Consider the following 21,644-nt stretch of genomic DNA (forward strand, 5'->3'; position numbering starts at 1 on the left):
CTGGCTCGTTTGCACTGGCTACCTATTTGTTTCCGGGCTAAATTCAAAGTGCTAGTTTTGACTTATAAAGCCTTACACGGCGCGGGACCACAATACCTAGCGGAATGCCTCTCCCGATATGAACCTACCCGCTCACTACGTTCAACATCAAAGGCCCTCCTCCGAGTCCCGACCCACAGAGAGGCTCGGAGGGTTGTAACAAGATCCAGGGCCTTTTCAGTAGTGGCCCCCGAATTATGGAACAGTCTCCCCGATGAGGTACGCCTGGCGCCTACACTTTTATCTTTTCGGCGCCAGGTTAAAACCTTTTTATTCTCCCAGGCATTTTAACTTAATTTATTTTTTAGCTTTCAATTTATACCAGGCTGTTTTACTGTTTAATATGTATGCTTTTTACTGACCTTTGTAATTCTATTGTATTTTACTCTATGTTGTGTACCGCCCTGAGAGTCTTTTGGCTGTGGGCGGTATAGAAATCAAAATAAATAAATAAATAAAATAAATAAACTGCCAGCAGCAGCAGAAGCCTGGGGAGCAGCAGCTGAGTGAGCCCAAGGATATGGGGAGGAAGACAATATTGAACCAGCAAACAGCTTCGCCGTATTAAATGCCTGTCACCCTTCTGCCTCTCGAGAACTGCCGCCCCCGCTAACACCACCTCCTCTTTCTTGGCGGTGCTGATAATGATAATGTTGTTTATATTTAATTTAATTTTTGTATATTGTATTGTTTATATTGTATATTACTGTATTTTTATACCTGTGTTTATTTTTCTTGTAAGCCGCCTTGAGGGCCTGTGGCCGAAAGGCGGGGTATAAATAAAATTTAATAACAACAACAACAACATTGTTTATGCTATAACTGAGTAGTTAAAACCTAGTATGGAGATTGTTTTGTCAAAAATTCAATTTTAATTTTGTATCACAAAAAAAAAGCAGGTTTAGAAACAGAGTAAGAGCATGTTACAATGCAACCATAGTCAAGTATTTAGGAAGAATGGTGCTGAGAACAATATGCAAACTTTCTTATTGAAATCAATGAGATTGAGAATGTAACTTTGTAAAATATTTACTGCATAATAGACTTCCTTTTGTAAATGTATGAACATGTTGCCGCTGCCTCAGGTGAAATGGTGGTTCCGCAGGCCTGGCTGGCACCTTTCCATCATGTCTCAGAGCCTCAGCAAGACCGCCACGTAGCGGGACCTGGTGAGAGAGAGGGAGCTGGCGAGGGGCAGAAATGCAGGGGAGTTGCTCGCCTTAGGCCCGCCTTCCCCAAGCAATGTGTGTACCATACTAAAGGCTATGTTCCGCTTTTCTGCAATTTTTACTTTTCGGCAGGGGTCTAGAACCTAACCTGCCATATGAGTGGGGCCCTACTGTAATGAATTTTTTAAATCAAAATTAACTTTAGCTATGCTTTCTTTTTCAGATGCACGGAAGACCAAATTTGCCAAACATTTGTGAATCACTGGACCATAAAAAGGCCTCATGTTGAGCTGCACACATTGGGAAGATCAGGAATTAGATCTGAATTACAGCCTAGGTGGCTGGCCTACACGGTGTAGTGTACACAGTAGTATTTCTATTCTGTTTTCCTCCTTTGCCATCAAGTACTCAAGAAAACAAAGGAAAAAAATAGCCACTATTATTGTGAATGAGTGCTTTAAAAGAATAAAGGGTAATTTAGGGTAGTATTTTTTCTGTTCACATTAAATTCTCTCCTTATTTCACCCTTTAGCAATGAACACCCAATCATGATCTATTTATCATAATAACTGCAGCATAAACAAACTCTTGCTTCTTACTGCAGGCAAACAAACATGCTTCTTTATTGCTGGCTGGATAGAGAACACAACTGAAACAAACTGAAAAGCAGAGCAATGGGAAAGCCCAAGGGATGGAGTCTAATTTTAACCCATAATACAAAGTTCTAGTATTTAATTCTTCAAAGGTCATGCTACTATTCTGGCTGTTTTTTCAGGATCACTTAAGTAATTATAGGGTGATCCTGAGCATGAAAAATCCACCCTCAGTCAGGGAAAGTCCTGAGTGAGCACATTTTTTTGGCTGTGTACTCACCCTGCCTTATTCACTGAATTTTGCAGAGAGTCCTATTCTTAAATTGTTCCTGTTCTTAAAACAAGCTGTCATTCTTAAAATGGAGGCTGTCATTATCTGTCAAGTCACAAAGACAATTTCCCAATAAAATCTTAGGGGGGAGAGCAAAGGACAGCTCTGTGGGGAACAGTGCACCCATTTCCCCCCCCCCACAACTATAGGGCTGTCCGAGTACAAAGTGTAAAGATCTGATCTACTGCAGAAGCTTTGTTTTTCAACCACAAATCCCTACAATACCATGAACATTTTCCTAATTGATTCCTTTGCTAACCTCAGCTCAGGGTTCAGCCTAGGGAGGAAGGTCCTAGAGTAAAGTGTATTTTCCCAGATTTTAAAATGGTCCACCTAAGCATGAACCTCTTGCATGATATCACTAATGTGGGTATTGCAGTTACTACCCAGGAGGCTCAATTTATTTATTTATTAAATTTATATCTCACCTTTTCTCCCAAAAGGAGCCCACGGTGGCCCATGGTAGCATTAGCCACCACATGATTAACTGTGTGAGGAGTTCACCTTACAAATGTACTCCAATTCCCTTTAAAGGTCTGGAGAAATCTACTTTAGCATTCAGAAAAACCACCAAAATGGAAACTAAGCTGGAGATGATAAGAGTCAGCAGTGCGATAACTCATTATGGTGATTAGTCATTTAACAGTCACCTTTTGTTGGCGGGTGGTACAAACTCTGAAGTTCCTGCTTTGTGTTTTTTTCAGGATCACTTAAGTGACTGTGAGCATGAAAAATCCACCCTCAGTCAGGGAAAGTCCTGAGTGAGCAGACCCTGTCTTGTTATTTAGATAATGACTCTTTCTTCCTGGACAGTCAGTATGGCCTGATTCAGATCTGGAGAGCAGGGGCCAGCAGCATGGCATCTGTGGGCACACATGTGATCACAGAGGCCTTCTCTAGCACTTGCAGAGCCCCCTGCTCCTGCCGAAAACAGAAAGAAGGCTTTAAAGAAGCATTCTACTATAGTTAATAGAGTATGTTGTGGTGTGTGCTTAGTTGTGGTGTGTGTGTGTACTGTCGACAATCGTTTATTCAGTTTGCAAATGTACCCACAGGCCCAAAAAGGTCAGTGATGTCTGATGTAGAGCCTGGGATACTGATCCCTACATAGTTTTATCTCTGAATTCTGAACGCTGCCTGATTAGTCTGGTATGGGATCACATGCCTCTTGCTGCCTGCAGATCACATTGTGGCTTCCAGTGCTCAAACCTATGGACCACTTCTGCCACTGGCTTCTTGCTCAGAGATCCCAGTCAACTGTAACTCTGAAACCTGTTTGATAACTTTTACATACTCCTACCAAGATAAGAGTATGTGGTTTTGAGATTGTGAAAAACATGTCACTCAGCAATTTTCTAACAGGAAAGGGGGGATCAATCAAACAAAGAACAAAAACAAAGAATACATTTCCCCCTTGCATTTGCTTTCAGGATTTTTAAACCTCTGTGTACCCTTACAGTCTTCAACAGTACAATACCAATCAAAAGTCCACTGAAATCAATGGAGAATGTTTCCATGGAACAGTCTACAAATATACATGCGTATGTGTATACAGTATACACAAAAATATTAATTTATGTGTATTGATTACACATTTTTATGTTGTTACACAGTTATGAGGAGCTGTGATACTTCCATGGGATGTGTAATGGTTGATCTTACAGCTGATTTCAGGGATGTTTTAAACTGCTCTATTGTTTGTAAGATTGCTTATATTTTAGTTGAACTGTAATTCACCCTGAATGTATAAGATGAAGAGTGGGCTAAAAGAATACTTAACAAATAAATTATTTCTTGTGACATTTTATATCATAGTCGCATAGCCATTGATCATCCTAAAAAAATGGCACCTTACTAGATCATTAGTAGTGAACCTGAGTTAGAAACAAAATATTACCTTGTTGTGACATAGCAACATGTTCACACTGCTGGGGGGGGGGAAGCGGGCAAAGAAATCTATAGCACAAGGCACAGAGTATGCAAATGATGTGGGATGGGGGAGAATGTTTTTTAGCACTGAAGTGGCACTTCTGCAACAGAAGCAGCTCAGAGGGAAGCCACCTGTCCAGTTCCTGCCCCCCAATTCCCAACAGAATCCCCATAGAATTCTAGGGTTTATGCCAGTGTTGCATAAGGAGATTCTAGACATTTAAGAGGAAAGCTTGCAGTGCTTATTTGCATGTCAATAAACCAAGAGTGCTTTTTCTTCAGCTCACAGCTAGCTGAGTCTTGGGAACAAACAGAAAGCTCTGGTCTCTCACTTATGCTGGTGCCTTGATCTTTGCCAGAGTGAGGTTTCAATGGCAAAATAGTGGGACAGTTTGCCCATATTCCCATGATACTCTGTGGAACATGCAGCTCTATAAGCAGTTAGGAACCAAATGCAAGCAGTCAGTGCATTTCAGAGAGAAACATAAATGCGGTGCTGTCTCAGAAAATAACAGGTTATCAGTACGATTAAAGGTCAGATCCCCTTTTAAAGGCATTTATAGGCATAAAAAGATCATTATGTTTGCCTTGTCTAGAATTTCACATAAACATTTTTTCCATCCAAGGCTTATCTTTCGACATGTAAACTGATAGCAGATGATAACATAAACCTTGATCATGTTTCAAAGGAAGCATGGTTTCTTTATACAGGAATTGGACTAAGCACTTCTGCATTTAATTGTCTGATACTACCTTTAAATACACTGTTTTTGAAAGGGGGGAAAGAAGAAGATTTACAAGGGGGGAGAAGGAAAAGAATATTAGGATGCCACAGGATACTGCAGACACAGGACATAACTAGTAACAGCATCACTACGTTGCAAGCAAGCAACCATTCTTCATATACTTGCCAGCATCAGAAAAAGAGGGCACCATTCACAAGAACAAGCTGAGAATGAGGAGGAAGAAATAGCATCCATGTAAAATAAATAGAGCTATGAGATGTGGAGAGGGAAAGAGACGTGGCAATGGCCACTAGCTTGTAAAGCTTTAAAAGGGGAGTAGACAAAATCATCCAGGCTAAGCCTATCAATGGCCATTAGTCATGACGGCAACCTTCAGATTCAGAGGTGGTATGCACTTCTGAATCCTAGCTGCTGGGAAGCAACACTTGGAGAGTGCTGTGGGCCCTGAGTCTTGCTTGCGGGCTCCCCAGAGGCATCTGGCTGGTTACTCTAGGCTGGATTAAATAGGGCTTTGGTCTGATCTAGCCTAGTGTTCTGGTGTTCTTATGTATGTATGTTTGTATGTAAAGGTTCTGCACAGCTTATACTAAAGTCTTTTCTGGAAGCCACTAGAGTCCAATTTAACAGTGGTGCTGAGGTGCATGAAAAAAAAAAGGTTCCACATCACCATCATTATGTTTTAAAAACTGCGTTGCTGTTTCCTATGCATGCCGTATTACCATAAGTGCACATTGTACCGGTGTCCTAACATAGCATGCATAGGAGCCAACAACACAATTTAAAATGTGACATTTGCTATGTGGAGTCTCACATGGGTACTCTTTTTTTTTTAAGTCCACAATCACTTCTAAATTGGGATTTGGTGCTTGCAAAGACAGGGACAGGGGCTCATACCTTTCCCCACTGCTTAGAGCAGGAGTGGCTAGCCTTTTTGACCAAAGGGTTGGCTAACCCTTCAATGGCTGTATGTCAGTGGTTCTTGTAGCCAGAGTTGTTATGACCACTAAACACACACTCTTGCTCATGAGTCCGTTTTGATAGGCTTTTATAATACTGTTTTACTGGCTTTATGTTACATTTTTGTTTCAGTTTTATTGTTTTTATGTTGTACACTGCTTATAGTTTTTTAATATTAAAACAATTTATAAATGTTTAAAAGAAATAAGCAAATGTGCATACACACAGACCCCAGGTGCATCTGACGGGATTGGATTGAGGATAAAAGAGGGAGGGGTGTGTGCATGCATTCATGAGTTCGTTAGCGATAAGGCAAAATATGTATGTAGTGGAAGAAATTAAAAACAATTAAATGGTGTTTAAAGACAGAGAAGTGGAAGAGGCTAATGAGCAGATCTGGTTAGTTTTTAAAAGAGTGTAAATTTTATTGTCCTGTGTCAACTCTTGCCACACCCTGTTTTTCACACCTTGTTTTTCTTGTAATGTTAGTTGATATGGGGAGGGGAGTTTATTGTTGCATGTACTTAGCAAAATAATAATATTCAATACAAATTGGAAATAAACATTGCTTTATGTAAGATGATTTCTCTTCCTTAATTTGAAGGAATGAATTGTCATCCATATATGATGTGCAAATGTCATGTTTTCCAGGCAGTTTGTCCATTACAGCAGGTACAGAGGATTTCTCCACAACCTCAACATCAATAGTATTCACTAGCCAAGAACACTACATATGGAATACAGAGGAAAAAATTCCCTGAGGAAAAAAATTCTCTGTGGACTCCTGCCACTAAAATACTTAGACCTATAGTAAAGCATCCAAGGGGAACCACCATGACATCCACACCAGGTGCAACAAGTGTAGAAAGTTCAGTGCACTTCTAGTTTCTCTATGCTATCTGTAATAAAGTGACAGAAAGGTGTTTACAACATATTGAGCATGGTCGCCATGGAAGAGGAGAGAGGGAAGCAATTAGTCTTCATGGAGGCCAATAAAACAGTGGCAAACAAGCAGAGTTAAGAATATTCACCTACCTGAGGCAGGAGTGCTTGTAAAGCAACTTAAAAGAAAGAAACTTCTAAGCACTATTTGATGATCCATGAACCAGAACTACAATGTCATTGTTGTTTTAAAATGAAGGGCCAGTCCTCACTAGCTGGCTTTAGGATTGCCACCAATGCACATTGGCTGGACTGATATGTCATCCAATGTCCACAAACATTATCACTGTTGGGCCAAACTGGACACTGCACATCGATGCATATAGCTGTCCCTCCACTTTTTTCTATCATGAAAAACAGATTCAGGAAACAGCCATTTGGACTGAAGGAATGGTGGCCGGGAGGGGGGCACTTAACCCTTCCCTGTAACCGCTGCATCTTTTACCCCCATGGAAGAAAAGTAGCTTGGTAGGATGATTTCAATTTTTTAAAATGGTTTATTGCCAGGGGGGGAAGGGTGAGTAACTCTCCCGCTGTTCTTCTGAACACAGTCTACTGAGGCTGTCTTTCTTTTCTAAACCAAGGGAAAGTTGATACACACAGATTTGTGTATCACCTAGCTTGCCCCTAAAACAGGCAACATAGAATGTTACCAAGCAGCTTTCTTTGAGGAAAAGTATAAGATCAGTTTGGCAGGATTTAAAACCTCATACAAGCCTTGGCACAGGAAGAGCAGTGGCGGGGGTGCTTCACAGAGACAAACTTCACATAGGATTTACATTAGAAAGAAGAATGGGTGTCATGAGTTGTTGGCAGGAAAGGAGTGCCAGAGATCCAAGGACGAGGCCACTAGATTCATCCCATGAAAGACTCCTGTACTTTTTTGGGAAGCATAGGAGGGAAAATCCTACCAGATACAGCTTCTCCCTTCACCACAACACAATGTCAGAAAAATCCACACTTTGTGAAATTCTTCTTTCTGTGCAATGCATACAGAAGCTCTTCCATGATCTGATCTTCAAACCAAAGGGGCAATGAATTGCAACTGGCAGGGAAGAGGAGAGTGACCCCAGGTGAGTAGACAAATCAACAATGGAAAGAGAAAGGCTCCTCCTGCTATACATGAAACAAACATGATGGGCAGCAGCAATAACCTATGAAAGGCACAGATGCCACAACCATGGAGGACAGCTGGTGTGGGATATGGAACCCTGCCCCTGCCCAGGTCCTTTCCTTGTTTGGGCACTGGGCCTTTAGCCTATTATGTGTGACTGTAAGCTTTCACTACCAGCTATTGCCACATCACTGAGTAAATAAATATTAAACAGCATCAGTTGTATCTGATTGTCACGAAAGCCCACAGAAGAGCCCAGCCCACACAATGGCCAGAGACATTCCCTGCCAATGTTGTATGGACAGTACCTTGGCTTGCTACACTTCCTTGCAGATTTTTTTTTTAAAAAAATCAGAAACACCAAGAAAGGTGCAGGGGGAAACCACTGAATTGCCTGAGATATTACGTGCATATCTATCTGGAAAATGTAAAGGAGGCACAAATGCGAGGGAGAAAAATTACTTTCTTGTCCCAATTTGTTTTAGATCTATGGGTTATTCTAGACTTTGTGCCTCCATTTTACCTCTGTGACCCCATGAGAAACAATCTCACATGTTTGCATGTTGGTACTTTGTTGGTTGGTTGGTTGAGACACTAAAAAGTGTCTCAGCTATTCATCAAAATATCAAGCGCAAAATTGCTCTCCCCTTTTTAAGCTTCTGTTTCCTCCTTTACTTTTTAAAGCTGGCTCAGTTCCTCCCATGCACTAAATGAAAATGGCTCTTTGTTTGGGAGGCCCATTCCAAAGTGGATCAGATGTTTATGTTTGCAAAAAAAGGGGGTGGCTTTTTATACACCTGCATAGCCCATTCTTTCTGCTTCCTGATTTCCTGGAATAGCAGTCACCTCTTATCTCAGCGTGCCTGGCAGCCGCTCAAACCATGCTTGGGCAACCCCTATGCTTAACATGAGCCCTCTGCTGCCAATTCAAAATTTCAATTTTCTAAGAGGCATTCATGCATGCCAAACTGGAAACTGTCCTGATCTCCCAAGAAAGAATAGCTTTCATATCCAGCAATATCATCCATAAACTGATTATGACTGTCCAAACAATCCTTCAAAAGGAAAACATTTTATCAGAGGCAGCTTTGAATGACAGTCAGAGAAACACATTTCAATTAATATTCAGCATGAGTGATGCTCTTAAGGTGCTAAGGTTTCTCCACTTTTATACCAATTTCCTAGGCATACCAGTGTTGGGCCCCTTGACACTTGGAACAAACCCTTGATATTGAATTTTGAACTTCATAGGAAACATATTTAAAGTGAAATGTGCACAGGAGTGCAATTTCCATTGTTTAACTTAATCCAATAGATGGATAAAAAGAATAACAGTCTTTAAAAGAACAGTTGTTGGCTCAGGTTTTGAAGTAGATTTCCAAAAGCCGCTAATGTGCAGACTCTCATTTTTTTAACCCGCAGTTTCAATCTTGGCATGGATAGTAATTTGAAAAGACAGGCAGATGTGTGGGTTTCCTGATCTCCTTTGCACTCGGGGAAATGGGAAACCCACACACTTTCCCTTTACAAACAAGGAGCTGCGGTTTCTTTTTAACTCTCCTGGGGAAATCAACAGGGAGGATAAAAAACAACCCATCAGCAAACCCAGGACCCTATGCTTGCGCCTGAGGAATTATTATTACAGCAGGGGCACTGAGGCAATCCAGAGGAGGCGGCAGGGAGGGAGGGAGAGAAGGAAGATGAAGAACAAAGTACGCACCATCAATGTCTATGTTTGCTTTGAAATCAATTTAAGCTAGGAAAGATCAAACAGAAAAAATAAAGGATAATCCACTGGGAGATTGGCCTCAGCTTCCACACTCCTGCTTTGCTTTATTCGGAACGTTATGCCAGTTAGAGCCAAATTCCTGCTCCTCTGCAATGATACACAGCAAACAGCACAAAATGCCATCCAAATGAAATGCCCAAGTGAGAGGATCTCATTCAGGCTCCTTGTGCTCAGTTTTATCACCAATGTGCCATCAGAAATCCTTACCAACTTCATGGTCATGTTATTCTGTTCCCAGCGCCACAGCATCACACTCATTTTCCTCAGCCAGAGCACCAAGCAAGCACCTGCCCAGAGGAGCCAGGACCCAGCCGGGCTGCAAGCCCCCCTCATGCGTGTTTCCAGTCCCTTACAATCCAGCTGCTACAGAGCGCATTCCCCTCTGTTCGGTTGAAGCAAGTCTCGCTCATCTTGACGGCGTTCTGGCAACTTAGCTCGCTTGTACACAGAGCGTAGCTGAGCACATGATACACAGACTCCTCTTCCTCCCAAGCCAAATCAAACAACTCCTGAAGAGCTGCGGCGGCGGCTGGGGCGGCAGGAGTGAAAGAAGGACAAGGAAGTCTCCCGCCTCTCTCCCCCCTCCCGCAGCCACAAGCACTTCACAGATTGGGCATTCCTGGTTCAATGGGCCGTTCATCGTTTCTGAAGAGAATCCCTTTTAACCCTTTCAAGAGGGAGAGTTTGATCAGTGAACCGGGGAGATTTTCAACAGCGCACGGCAACTGGCTGGCTGCATGGGAGGAAGTGCGGGCAGGTCAGGGGGGGAGTTAAAGGCCCAGGGAGAATTTCTTATTCCGTGCTGCCGCCGATTTCAAAGCGGATCTCTTGCTTTCAAGGTCAAGTGCTGAGATGATCGGTTTGATTAAATCACAATCAAAAGGGGATGCCACACGCTGTAAGGAAAGGTGCCATGTTCTCTAGGTGCAAAGGGCATTTGGGCAGGTATTCAGGTTGCGGACGAAGCTGCACTTGCTGAAATTCTCTCTTTTGCAAAGCAGAAGGAGGAATCGTATATATAAATAGAATCATAAGAGCTGGAAAGGACCACAAACTTCATCTAGTCCAACTCTCTGCCAATGCAGGAAATCTATTGACACAGCATTCCTGATAGGTGGCATCATCATCATCAAATTTATTACCTGCAGTTTACCAGAAGGTCCCAGAGTGGGTCACACCTATGCAAAATACAGTATTCAAACAGTTTAAAACAAACATCATGAGCATGTGAAGCTGCTAGATATGTCAGACACTGATCTATGCAGCCCAATATTGTCTATGCTGTATGGTAATAAATGGCTTGCCAGCATCAGTACAGGTGTTTGGGGCAGAAGATCACCCCACCCCCCAGCAGAATGACCAGAAGGGCTCTCAAACGCAGCAGAGCTGGCTTGCCACATTTTAGGATAGGATGTAGCTGTCTTCCTGCCAGGCTCTGCTGGGGGTAAGGGGTGTGCCATAGTGGGAGGAAAGCTGCTGCAGGTGGATCTGCTAGATCTAAAGCTCCATGGATCCTCTGATCCCCTAAAAAAGAGAAAAAGAACCACCCCCACCTTCCGCAAGGGTTTGGATGTAGCAGTGCATGCACCGCTCCACCCCACTGTTCAAAGCCAGGGGGTTAGATTGCTCTGCATGAATTAATAAGGCATTACAATAAGAGCCCCTGCCTGGTAAGACCACTAAGTCCAAACTCTAAAATTACCTATGGGTACCACTGCTTCCCAGGACCTTCCTGCTCTTGTTTGGGTGTTAATATTCTGTAAGATGTGGGGGAGGGGAATGAAATACTGCAATATTTCAATCTTCTGGCCTGAAAAAGAATCTTATTCCTCCACCCCAGGGGTAGCCAATCTGCTTCCCTTTGGATATTATGGACTTGGCCAGCATGGTCAACGGTCTGGCATAAAGGAAGCTGTAGTCAAAACCATCTGGAGAGCGCCACATCGACTCCCCATGCTCTGCTCCATAGTTCCTAGGGCCAGACCAATATGTTCTGCAGAAATCCTGCTTCTGGGTACCTGAGTCACCACTGAGTAGCTGGCAAGTTGTAAAGGTGAGATTTCAAGCAGATGGGTGGTGCTTAACCCTTTCCCCATCCACAGCTGTCACCCTGAAACACCTTCCCAAAGCCATTTCTCCCCATGGCTTAGCGAACACATGTCTATGGGTAAGCAGTACTGGTGCAGTTAAAGGGGGAAAGAGGCAGGCTGTTTCACCAACTGCTGCTGTACTGGAAATTCACCATCACCACTACTTCCTGGCTGATCGGTGGTGACCTGGCAAGATTATACCAGAAGCGCAAGTCATGCGCAAATCAGTCACATGGTATCTCCTCTCACTATGCTTTTTTGCAAAGCAGCCTTCAGAGTAATGATAGAATTTCTGCGATAATTGTTTCTTTTTCATACCTATACTCCCAATTTGATCACATTCCATTTGCACCGGTTTTGTTCCTTTTCACATGTGACAATGTCTTTGCAGAGTGTAAGAGATCCTAAAAGATCCTGCCACTGATCTAATTTAAGCTATATCACAACTTGTGGCCTAGGGGCATGCACTGGTGGTGGTGGGGTTTCGGCTAAGGGATACACTCCATCAGAGGGGCTGCATGCCAGTGGGTGGGACACCCCTTTTCACTTTTTCTTTCTGACACACCCCTTCCCTTTCTTTCTTTGCGCCACCATTTTCTATCTGTCTCCTCTGCCACACTTTTCCAACCCATCCATGGGGTGCCGCTGTACAGACAGGTTGCTCTTGACAGAAGCTTTGATTGTTTGAAAAGGGCTTCTCTCCCCTCCTCCTTCCATCACACCATCAGTTTTTCCCCTCCTGCCCCTCTTCTTTCCTTCTGGGTTCCTTCTCAGCCATATGAAATTAGGCTGCCAGCTGCGGTGAAATTAAGCAGAGGTCAACATATGGTCATAGGCTGGGGGAATGCACATCCCCTTCCATATCAAAAATGCATCCGGCCAGTTCCATAAGCCATGACTGAACTCTGCAGTGCAGATGAGGATACACATGCACATCAGATACAGGAAGGAAATCCTACTTCCACATGCAAATCTGCCTTGCTGGATTGGGTGGCTCTGTTCAGAAGGACAGAATTTCATATCCTATAGCCATTCACACTTGCTCAAAGAGACATCTGCCAATGGAAACCAGCTTCTATGTATGTGTAGCTGCTGCAGATGTACACCTGTGTGCATTGTCATTGCAGTGCTAAACTCTGCTGCACTGAATTTGCTGGGTACAGATATTGATGGTGAAATGGCTGGATGTTCATGCCCATCCAGGGCCACTAGGGACTGCACACAACTAGATCCTGATCAGAAGCTGCTATATCTAATAAAGATATCACCCAGCTGTGGACTTTCAAGAATTTTCTTCTTTTTCTGATGGACCAACATGGCTACCCTTGTTGCTGCTTTGTATTGAACATAGGTTCTCCTGGGATACCTAGAGTTGATGGTGGTGTGGCACATGCTCCAAGATCACCTCAGCAGACATCCAACCAATGGAGTCTAAGGAAAGTAAGGACATGTCCAGGTAGCAGGTATCAATGCCTTGGTGCAGCACAAATCTAGAAGCATACAAAGCATATTCTCCAGCCCTGTAACATAATATTGTACTCTTCAAAGGATTTGCAGATCAACTTGGCAAAGAAATTTTTTGACAGAGACCAGCAAATAATTAAAACGTTTTCCCTGTATTACAGTTTTAAAGCAGATAATGATATATACCTGCACAGATATATCAATATTTAAATTTGGCCGGTTCCATTAGACTGTTACAGAATGAACTTTTAATCCTTTCTCAAGGATAAAGATCTCTGGTTCCTTTGCTTTTGTGGCAGCAAAAGCCCTTGCACTACAAAACCTTCTGAACTAGTTTAAGTGCCCCACTGAAAGGTCACCCTAGGATGTTGGAAATCCAAGGGAGAGGGTTGCAATCTCTTGGTTGACTTAGAAATTAGATGCATGGTTTTCAGGAGAGTCAAAAGCAGCTACAAAATGCCAATGGTAAATGTGCAGATAAATGAATACAAGGACTGGAGAGAGAAGCTTGGATGTGAGGCCAAAGGGATTTCAAAGGGAATTATATAAGTCCTATTAACCAGTGCTCACGCAAACTGCCAGGCCCTTTAGAACTTTCCTTTTAACTGAATTTAATTTGTCTGTTCTGTGCTGCTGCTGACTCAGTGGAAATACGACACAGCCTGCCACTTAGGATGCTGTCACTGAGCTTCTCAGCTGAGTCCCAAGGAGGTGCAGGCCAAAACGTGCAGCTCAAGGAAGGATGTGGAAGAGGGCTCTAGGCCATATTTGTCTCTTCAGTGCTTCCCTGTGGTTTAAGCAGCTCCTTGAACTGAATGGACATGACTCAGGATTGCTCTAATTTGCAAGGGAAGAATTAGAACGACCTCCTAAACAGAAGCCCGTTAAGATCCAATAGGGCCCAGCACTGAAATGCCAGGTTTTCAGCCTGGTGATAATATGTTAAAACAAACAACCCAATCAGCAGCATTTTAGTTCTTCAGTTATTTCACCATTCATTCATATAGCCTTTTCCTTTATTTTCACCAATATGACTTCCTACATATATTCTGTGTTATTTTGTCTCCCTTACTGTTATCTGCTTCTGACACCCCCAAAGCCTAGCAGTCCAATGCTCTTTCCTTTCATAGATTCTTGCACTTATCCCTGTCCCTCCTCCACATCCTCTGTCTTCTGTGACCCCCGCAGCCTGCCCCTGCCATGATGGCGATACTCTGCCTCCATAGTTGGAGGTGGCATGCTTCTGAATACCACTTGCTGGAAACCATAGGAAGGGACACTGCTCTTGCACTCAGGTCCTGCTTGTGGCCTTCTCATGGGCAACTGGTGGGCTACTGTGAGAACAGGAAGCTGGACTAGATGGGCCATTGGCTTGACCCAGTGGACCCTTATGTTATTATGGTCTCTTTCCTTTGCAATGATTGGACTGGGATCAAGCTCAGGGCTGACCTGCTGCCGCCACCTTTGTCTGTCTTAACATTACAGGGGAACCAAGAAGATGTGGACCTCCATGACTTCTCTGTTGCATCGCCGCATTTCCATAGCAAGAAATAATTTCTTGCATTAGAAGTGAAAGGCTAATTTCAGCATGAAAATGAGTGAAAATTATTGAATTATTGAACATTATTTTCCTTGAATTAGCTTTGGGTAATACAAAAGTTCCATCAGTGATGATCAGTCTCTCATTGCTCTACCACAATGACATACTGGTCATCATTTCATCCCACTATCAACAAGCAATGAAGAAGCAAGTGTCCTTCCATTACATTAAATAAGGACCAGTAAAGGACCTTTTTCCTCATTGCAACTGCTATAGGGAACCTATTTTTAGTCACTTTGTATAGTGACTACCACCACAATATGAGCTGTTTATGAATATTTCAAGTGGCTACAGATAACAATTCCCAACATGTGGCAAGCAGTTCACATGCTTTGACACGTTCTTCACACCACTACAAACATTACACAATAACCTAAGAAGAACCCTACTGCATCAGACCAAAGGTCTATCTAATCCAACATCCTGTTCTCACAATGGCCAACCAGATGCCTATGGAAAGCCTGAAAGCAGGACTTAAGGGCAACAACACCTGCACCACCTGTGATTCCAAGAAAGTGATACAGTAGGGCCCCGCTTCCCGGCGTTCTGCTAATGCGGCAGCTTTCCTCCCCTCTTTTAAAGCTGATTTTGCCGCTTTTGCGGCATTTTCGCATGACATGCCCCATTAAAGTCAATGGGGTTCCACTTTACAGCGATTTCCGCTTTACGGTGGGGGTCCGGAATGGAACCCGCCATATAAGCGGAGCCCTACTGTATTCAGAAACATTCTGTCTCTAATATTGTAAGTAGTTTTAATATATTAATATATTTTAAAGCCTGTTTTGAAGATGTTTCAGAGTGTTTTTAGTGTTTTTGTTTGCCACCCTGGGCTCCTACTGGGGGAAGGACGGGATATAAATTTAATAATTAAATAATAAATACTAATAAATAGAACATAGCCATCATGGCTCGTAGCCATTGGTAGTCTTATCCTCCTTGAATTTGTCTAATCCCTATCCAAGTTTGTGACCAACACATTCAAAAATAAAAGTTTGATAGAATATATGAGGGAAGGGGGCCATATCCACTGTAGGAGCTGTGGTATCATTTCACCATCTGCTGCTACATGCATCAGCTTAAAGAGGCCTCCATGTGGTGGTGTGGAGAAAGAATCCTCTTACCCTTGGCAGGGGAGCACAATCTATGTGGCTGAGGAAGGAGTTTTAAGCTACACACCAGGGCAGGAAGGGTTAAAACAGTGGAAAACAGATGGCCAAGGTGGAACCTTAGAAAGGTTATTTAAGAGCAGGTGCAGCCTGGGAGGACACCCTGCATGTGTGTACACGCACACATGTACGTGTGAAAGGGGGGTATAGCTGAGGTAGAGTAGCAAATGGCACTCTACCCCCTGCCCAAACCCCTTCCTAAAAGTCAAGGTGTAAACCTCCCAAGGCTAGTCCAGAGAGCTCCGGCTATGGGGTGGTATACAAATGTAATAAATAATAATAAATAATAATGTGCTTTGGCACCTCAGACTGAAAATTCCACAAGTGACCCTCCCTGGCAGTAAGATTACAATAACAAAATGAAATATCTATCTCTTTGCCGCCCTTTCATGTCACCCCAAATCTACTGCCTGTGGTGGCCGCCTCACTCTGCCTAATGGTAGGGAAGGCCCCAAAAAGGAGGAGCAGGAAAGAGAGGGAAGGGAGCTATGGAGTGAAGAGAGGTACCACTGCAGGAGGAGTGCCAAGTCAGTGGCTCACGTGGGACTCGTCTAAAGCTGATGGTGGAAGGCTGCTTACTTCTCTGATGAGTACAGAGTATCTGGAAACAAGGCATAACAGGCCAAGCACAGACTGGACCAAAGTTAGGAGGATGTTGCCATTCTGATCCCAGAAGGCACAAGCAACCACTGCAACAGAAGCAACCACCAGTATTGTTATTACTTGGTGTTACTTTTGGGTGTTACAGTTTTGGTGTTTGGTGGGTTGCTGTCTACCCACTTGACATTGTTATGAAGAACAGCCACCAGCCCGCCCCACAACCTCAAATGGTCTTAACACACACACACACACAAATTGGCAACCACTTCTGAGATATTTTCTGTCTCTGGTGATTTTGTTTGTCATGCCAATTTGAATCTTTTGGGGCCAATTCAAATTCCCACTCAGCCATGAACCTCACTGGGTGACCTTGAGCTATCTCTCAGCCTAACCTACCTTAAAGGGTTGTTGAGGGGACAAAATGGAGGGCAGGGGAAGAACAATGTATACTGCCTTGAGCTCCTCAGAGGAAAGGTGGGCAGAATGCAATTATTATGCTGCACAATATACAAAGCATGCTAGAATATCCTGAGTTTGATAGAAAATGCAGGGACTCTCATCAACTCAGAAATTTATCAGAATGCAGTGATAATCTAGAAAAGATTAAACCATAAATCCTATTTTGTTCCCATCACTTTCTACAGTCAACAAACTAATCTAGTAGCCCACAGGCAAAAATACACTCTGCTTTGGATACATTCATTTAACTGAGCTTTTTTGAACTCAATATGTATTTTGTCTCGAGAAGGTCTTGTCCCAGGAATCCCGATAGCGTTGCCAGGTGTAATTGACACTTGTTTCTCTCTATTTTTTTTTAATTGGTAATGCCCTGGAGTTCCTTTCATCCTCCTGCAGAACTTCCCTATTAAGAAGCTCCTTGAACAAACTGGAAGAGATAAGATTGGAAGTGGAGTTGGCAGAATCCTCGCTTTGACCTTTTACCTCCCCCACAAGCAACCGTTGGACAGCTCTTCCTTGAATGCTGTGCATTGACCCCATAGAGACAAACTGCTCATATTCAGCCTTAATTTAGAAGGACAAAATGGCAAAGGCACAAAGGCAATCACATTCAAATAATTTCTTTAAAAATAACATTTCTCAGGATTTCACAAATCCTTTGCTTTATACTCTTGACATTTAGCAAGTAATGGTGGGGTGGGGGTGGGGGTGGGGAGCTTTTTCCCAGTACATGAAATGCATGTCAGACTAAAAAGCTTGTGAGCAGCCCTAATGGGATGTTAATGGGCACTTAAATATCCCAATTAATGTGCAAAATAATACTCTTGTTATTCATTGATGGGTCTTCAATGACACAGAAAACAGGTATGACTGCTGCATTCAGGCCGCTAATGAATATAATTCTAGCTCCCAGGACACAAGGAATACTGTTGGGAAAACAAGAGGAAACAGATGTTGGGGAAATTATGAATGAATTCAGAGAGCACAAGCATTGCCAACACATCAGTTGCTAGAGGGAAAAAGCAGAAAAAACCATTAACTACTAATCCATTGTGTTGCCATGAAAAATATGCATAACTGGCTTGCTAGCATTTGAGCTGCTCCATCATATTGGATCCACTGCAATTACTTTGGCATTTTTTCAGAGTTCTCTAACTCAGTTGCAATTGTTCATTAATTGCTACATGGAGCATATTAATAGAACACTTTGTTATTCATACTTGCTGTTTTCCTGTGTTGATGCTGCACTAACAGCACAATCCTAACCATGCTTACGCAAAAGTAAGTCCAAGTAACCGGTTGTTTTCCAATTTGTTAGTATTTAAGGTGCCGCAAGACTTTTTTTGTTGTGTTTACTGCAACAGACCAAAATAGCTGCTCATCTGGACTTTGTTCTGGGGTGACTTTAAACATGTGTTTCTCAAAATCCTGTGGCTACCTAAAGACAAACCATGTTATTGCGGCATAAGCCTTTGTGGACAAGAGCCTGTGTCATCAGATGCAGATGAATGCTTCCCTATGAAAGGTACTGGCTATGAAATGAAATGTTTTTGTAGAGGATGTTTTGATTTAACTTTTCCACAGAATAATGAAAGACAACTAAATTATGAAAGATTTCAATAATGATTATTGGTGGGATTGAAAAGCTCATAGAATCCAAGGCAGCATCTTTTCAAAATAAATATATTTCCATTAGGATTTTCCATTTATATACTGAATTATATGTGAGAAAGTATTTGTGGGCACTATAATCAATGTAAATAAACCCCAGTTGAAATTAGAATCCACACCTCTTAGAGAGAAGATACAAATGTGATCTGTGGTGCTTAAGAAGATGCATTTTCCTCAGATATTAATATCCCCACTTTGGTGCACTCCATGCATATTAAGCCAGTGGGCCATTTATATAAATGAACTGCCAAAGCCATTTATAGTTTCAATAGATATGTGCTAGTTAGAATATTAGTTCCACTGGTAGATTTTATGTCATGATTTTGCTAACTCTATCCTGCCCCCAAATTTAGATTTGTTCCTACCTGCAGGATCATTCTAGACAGTAGCATTGGGGAACTTCTGCTTACCTAAAGGCATCTGTGTTGTGTCCCACAGGGTTCCATTTTGTCCCCCAAGCTGTTTCACATCTGTATGAAGCCACTGGGAGACGTTATCCAGGACTTTGGAGCAAGCAGAGCGGCAGTACACTGATGACATCCAGCCCTGCCTCTACATTCTGTCTGAATCAGGAGAAGCTGTGCAAGTGCTGTTTCAATGTCTGAAGTTAGCGATGGGCTGGATGAGGGTTAAAAAAAGAGAGAGACTGAATCCTGACAAGACAGATGGGTTGTTGGTAGATGGTTCTCATGTCTGGTAATTTTGCAAACAAGCCAGTTCTGGGTGGGGTTGGAGATACTCCTTGAGCCAGTGCTGTAAGTGGAGGCCCAGGTGGCTTCAGTGGTGAGGAATGCCTATGCCCATCTCTGGCTTGTTCACCAACTCTGGCCATTTCTCAACTGGGCCAGCCTGGTTTCAGTAATCTGGACTATTGCAATATATTCTACATGGGGTAGCATTGAAGATGGTCTGGAAGCTACAGCTAGCGCAGAATGTGGCTGCATGGCTGTTAAAAAGTGCAACAAAATGGGATCATGCAACACCAATTCTTAAAGTATTACACTGGATGCCTGTGACCTACCAGGCTCAATTCAAGGCAAGATGTAAGTAAATATTTGAAGCACTGAAAGGCTTGTGCCCTAGTACCTACTTCAATAACTGCTTTTAACTGTTTTTAGTATTACATTTTAAATTGGTGTAACCTGCCCTGGAACCTGATCATGAAGGGATCATCATCATCATCATCATACCTGCCAACTCATGCTTTTAAATCTACAAGAAAGGTCCTGCTTGTAGTTCTTTCTATGGGCATCACTCATTATGCAGTGGCATGAGACAGGGTCTTCTCTGTGACAGCACCTCATTTGTGGTGATCTCCCCCTGTGGAAAAACGCTTGTACCCCTCAATTGATGACTTTCTGGTGTCAACTGAAGCCACATCTGTTCACTGGGGCTTTGGGGTGATAAATTGGGTGTCTTTTTTTTCGTCTGCTGCATTATGGCAATTGTTTCGGCTGATAACATTTTATTTAGCTGTGTAGTTTTTAAATGTTTTGTATTAATTATTGTAACTTCTTGCATTTTATGTGACTGTGTTGCATACCAGCCTAAGCTCCCAGGGAGGGAAGGGCAGTCTAGAAATAAAATAAACAACAACACAACACAACATATGGCCCCATCAGATTTCATATGGCCCCATCAGATTTTGTCTGATAGAGAAAAACCTTAACTGAAAAAACTCCTTCTTTATTTCTCTTGCAGAAAAGGATAAGTGCTGCTGCTTGCTAATTCTTTTCAGGAAGTTGAAATATCTCTTTGTCTCACTAATAGTGCTTCCTGGATCAATGTGCCCAGAAGCAATGACTGAAGAAAACACCCTTGATCATGTTGATGGGCTGAAGAATGGCGTTATAAAGGGACTTGCCACCTGCTTTATAGGCACTAGAATCAGTTGGATTTGACATGCAATAAATTTGAAATCAATGCAAACAACATATTTTTATCAAATGAATCTCTTTTGCAGAAGCATTAGGAAATGCCCCCCAACACTTTAAAAAATAACAATGAATATCAGTTTGTAAGTCATTTTGAAGCAAGGAGAAGGGCATATAAAATGAAATGAGAGTCCAATTCATTTTATATAGGTCTCCAATCTAACATACATTCCTTCTATGAAGAAATAAGATATGAGAATGACTGAAGTCTGAGCAAATTTTGAGTATAAATGTTTTAGTGAATTTAGAAGTGACAGCAAAGCAGCTGGGGAAATGGATGTCCTTGTTTATTGACAAAGCTTCTGTGGCTGCTTCACCAGCCCTTGAAAACCAAAGGCCACTTCTAATGAGTCAACAAGATTCCACATTTGCTTTTATGTTTCATCATGACTGCATCAGTTTGTGTTGCTCTGAGGGATTTACAGCCCTATCCATTTATTTTCAGTTGTTTATTAGAGCATTATCTTTGAAAGCATTCAGTGTTCTCTTGCCCTTCTTATTATGCAGCAGTGACTCACCAGATTTACTGAAGCTTATCATTCAATGATCCCTGGGATGACATTAGCATCCCCCAAGCTGGACAGTTCCACTCACTTCAAAGATTTTCTTCCTTGCTCTTTTCCCTCCTCCTCCCATGTGCAGAGAGATTACTCAGAGCTGTGATAAATTACAGTGTAGTCCCACAGGTTCCTTGCCCTCTATAGTTTAGAGCAGATCTTTATGCAGCTCTATCTTCCTCTCTCCAAAATCATAATCAGAACTACATTTCTGAGGCTTCAAGAAGCATACAAAAAGTTCTGGTTTTGCTAGATAGAATCCATTTGCATTCTACTAAATAGACAGAATCCATTCACATTCTACTTCTATTGGCCAGTTCAAAATACTTGGGCTTCTCTGTTTAAAAGAAGTGTATACTGAGGGACATGGGGCTGGGACGTTAGTAGGCACAAAAGAAGGAGAAGTGCCAGACTGAAGAGCCTAGATTCAGACTCAGTTTATTGGCCCTCATCCAGCCCACCACCGAGTCCAGGCAGCGGTCCAGGGCTTGCAC

General features: G+C 42.5%; 1 protein-coding gene across 8 annotated transcripts in view; it reads right to left on the bottom strand.

Moving 5' to 3' along the window:
* Positions 1-21,644, bottom strand: part of NAV2 (neuron navigator 2) — a 444,626-nt gene that overhangs the window by 362,402 nt on the left and 60,580 nt on the right. Inside the window, exon 1 of one of the 8 annotated variants that reach the window (XM_061610649.1) lies at positions 9,817-10,292. The exons of the other annotated variants lie outside the window; for them this stretch is intronic. Coding sequence (XP_061466633.1) covers positions 9,817-9,942 — 126 coding nt within the window. The 5' untranslated portion in view covers positions 9,943-10,292. Of the gene's footprint in view, positions 1-9,816; positions 10,293-21,644 lie in introns of those variants that run through there. 8 annotated transcript variants of the gene reach the window in all.

The sequence above is a fragment of the Rhineura floridana genome, chromosome 2, assembly GCF_030035675.1.
Source record: "Rhineura floridana isolate rRhiFlo1 chromosome 2, rRhiFlo1.hap2, whole genome shotgun sequence".
NCBI lineage: Eukaryota > Metazoa > Chordata > Lepidosauria > Squamata > Rhineuridae > Rhineura > Rhineura floridana.